Source organism: Sphaeroforma arctica, assembly GCF_001186125.1.
Source record: "Sphaeroforma arctica JP610 unplaced genomic scaffold supercont1.1507, whole genome shotgun sequence".
In the NCBI taxonomy this organism is placed as follows: domain Eukaryota; class Ichthyosporea; order Ichthyophonida; genus Sphaeroforma; species Sphaeroforma arctica.
The window spans coordinates 1-909 of record NW_014039051.1 but is presented as its reverse complement, the minus strand read 5'-3'; the positions used below and the strand labels follow the sequence as shown (position 1 = coordinate 909).

Genomic DNA, 909 nt, shown 5'->3' with positions numbered 1-909 from the left:
AGGTACTCTAACACCTGCGCCAGACCTGTGTACTTGTAGTTGTGACGCAAATGAACCCCTAAGCGCACGTTCTTTGCAGAAAGCTGCTGAATGAAAACATCCATTGAGTCATGGATCACCCGTAGATTTGTCATCACCGACTTTCCATACAGCGGTTCAGTACGCATCAGCCCCATGAAGAACGACGCGTGGAGGCTCAAAAATCACTCTAACATGTGGCCTTTAAGGACACCCTCACGCGTAGTCTGCGTCGCTCCTTTTAACAACTGGGCTCGCATAATCTGCGCAGCCTCGTCAACCACCTTAAAGTTCTGTATTGGGGCTCCAGCCGCCAACATCCACATCTTCGCTAAATGTCTCATCAGCCCATCTAGCGCCTTAGCCAGCCGTTCCACCAAAACATGGTCACTACCCCCTGCATCTGCCATCTGTGGCTGCTGACCTCCTTGCTGTTCCCAACTAAACATCTGCTCAGTCGTAAGCTCGGCCTCCTCCTGCACCTGCTGATACGTCAGTCTAAAAAGATGGTAGGCCATCACTGCCCATACACCATAGGTTTGTATGTTCTGCAGTAAAGCTTCAGCCTCTTCTGGCTCCTTGTCATAACCAGCCGCCAATTTGTCTGCCGTTTCCAGCATCGCACTCCTCGGCTGAATAAAGAGGATAGACAGCATCATGTTGTGTCTCGCCAACACAACTGAATCCACCATTCCAACATCCATCCATCGCTCGCCCAAAACCTTGTAAATGCTGGCTTGATCCGCTGTGGTGAACCCATTGAGAATGAAGTCCTTGCCACTGTGGATCAATTTCGCAGCCGGCACCGTACGCCCGTGCGAATTCACAAGTGTGAATTCTCATAAATAGCGATGACACAAATTTCCTGAAAACTGATGACAGGCATATATA

The 909-nt window shown here is 49.8% G+C and overlaps 1 protein-coding gene across 1 annotated transcript; it reads right to left on the bottom strand.

The window, feature by feature from the left end:
- Nucleotides 1-203: 203 nt before the first annotated feature.
- On the bottom strand, nucleotides 204-677 carry SARC_11053 (hypothetical protein; the record flags this gene model as incomplete). The annotated part of the gene is made up of 1 exon (XM_014294873.1): nucleotides 204-677. The coding sequence occupies one exon, from the start codon at nucleotides 675-677 to the stop codon at nucleotides 204-206; it is 474 nt and encodes a 157-aa protein (XP_014150348.1).
- Between the last annotated feature and the right edge of the window lie 232 nt (nucleotides 678-909).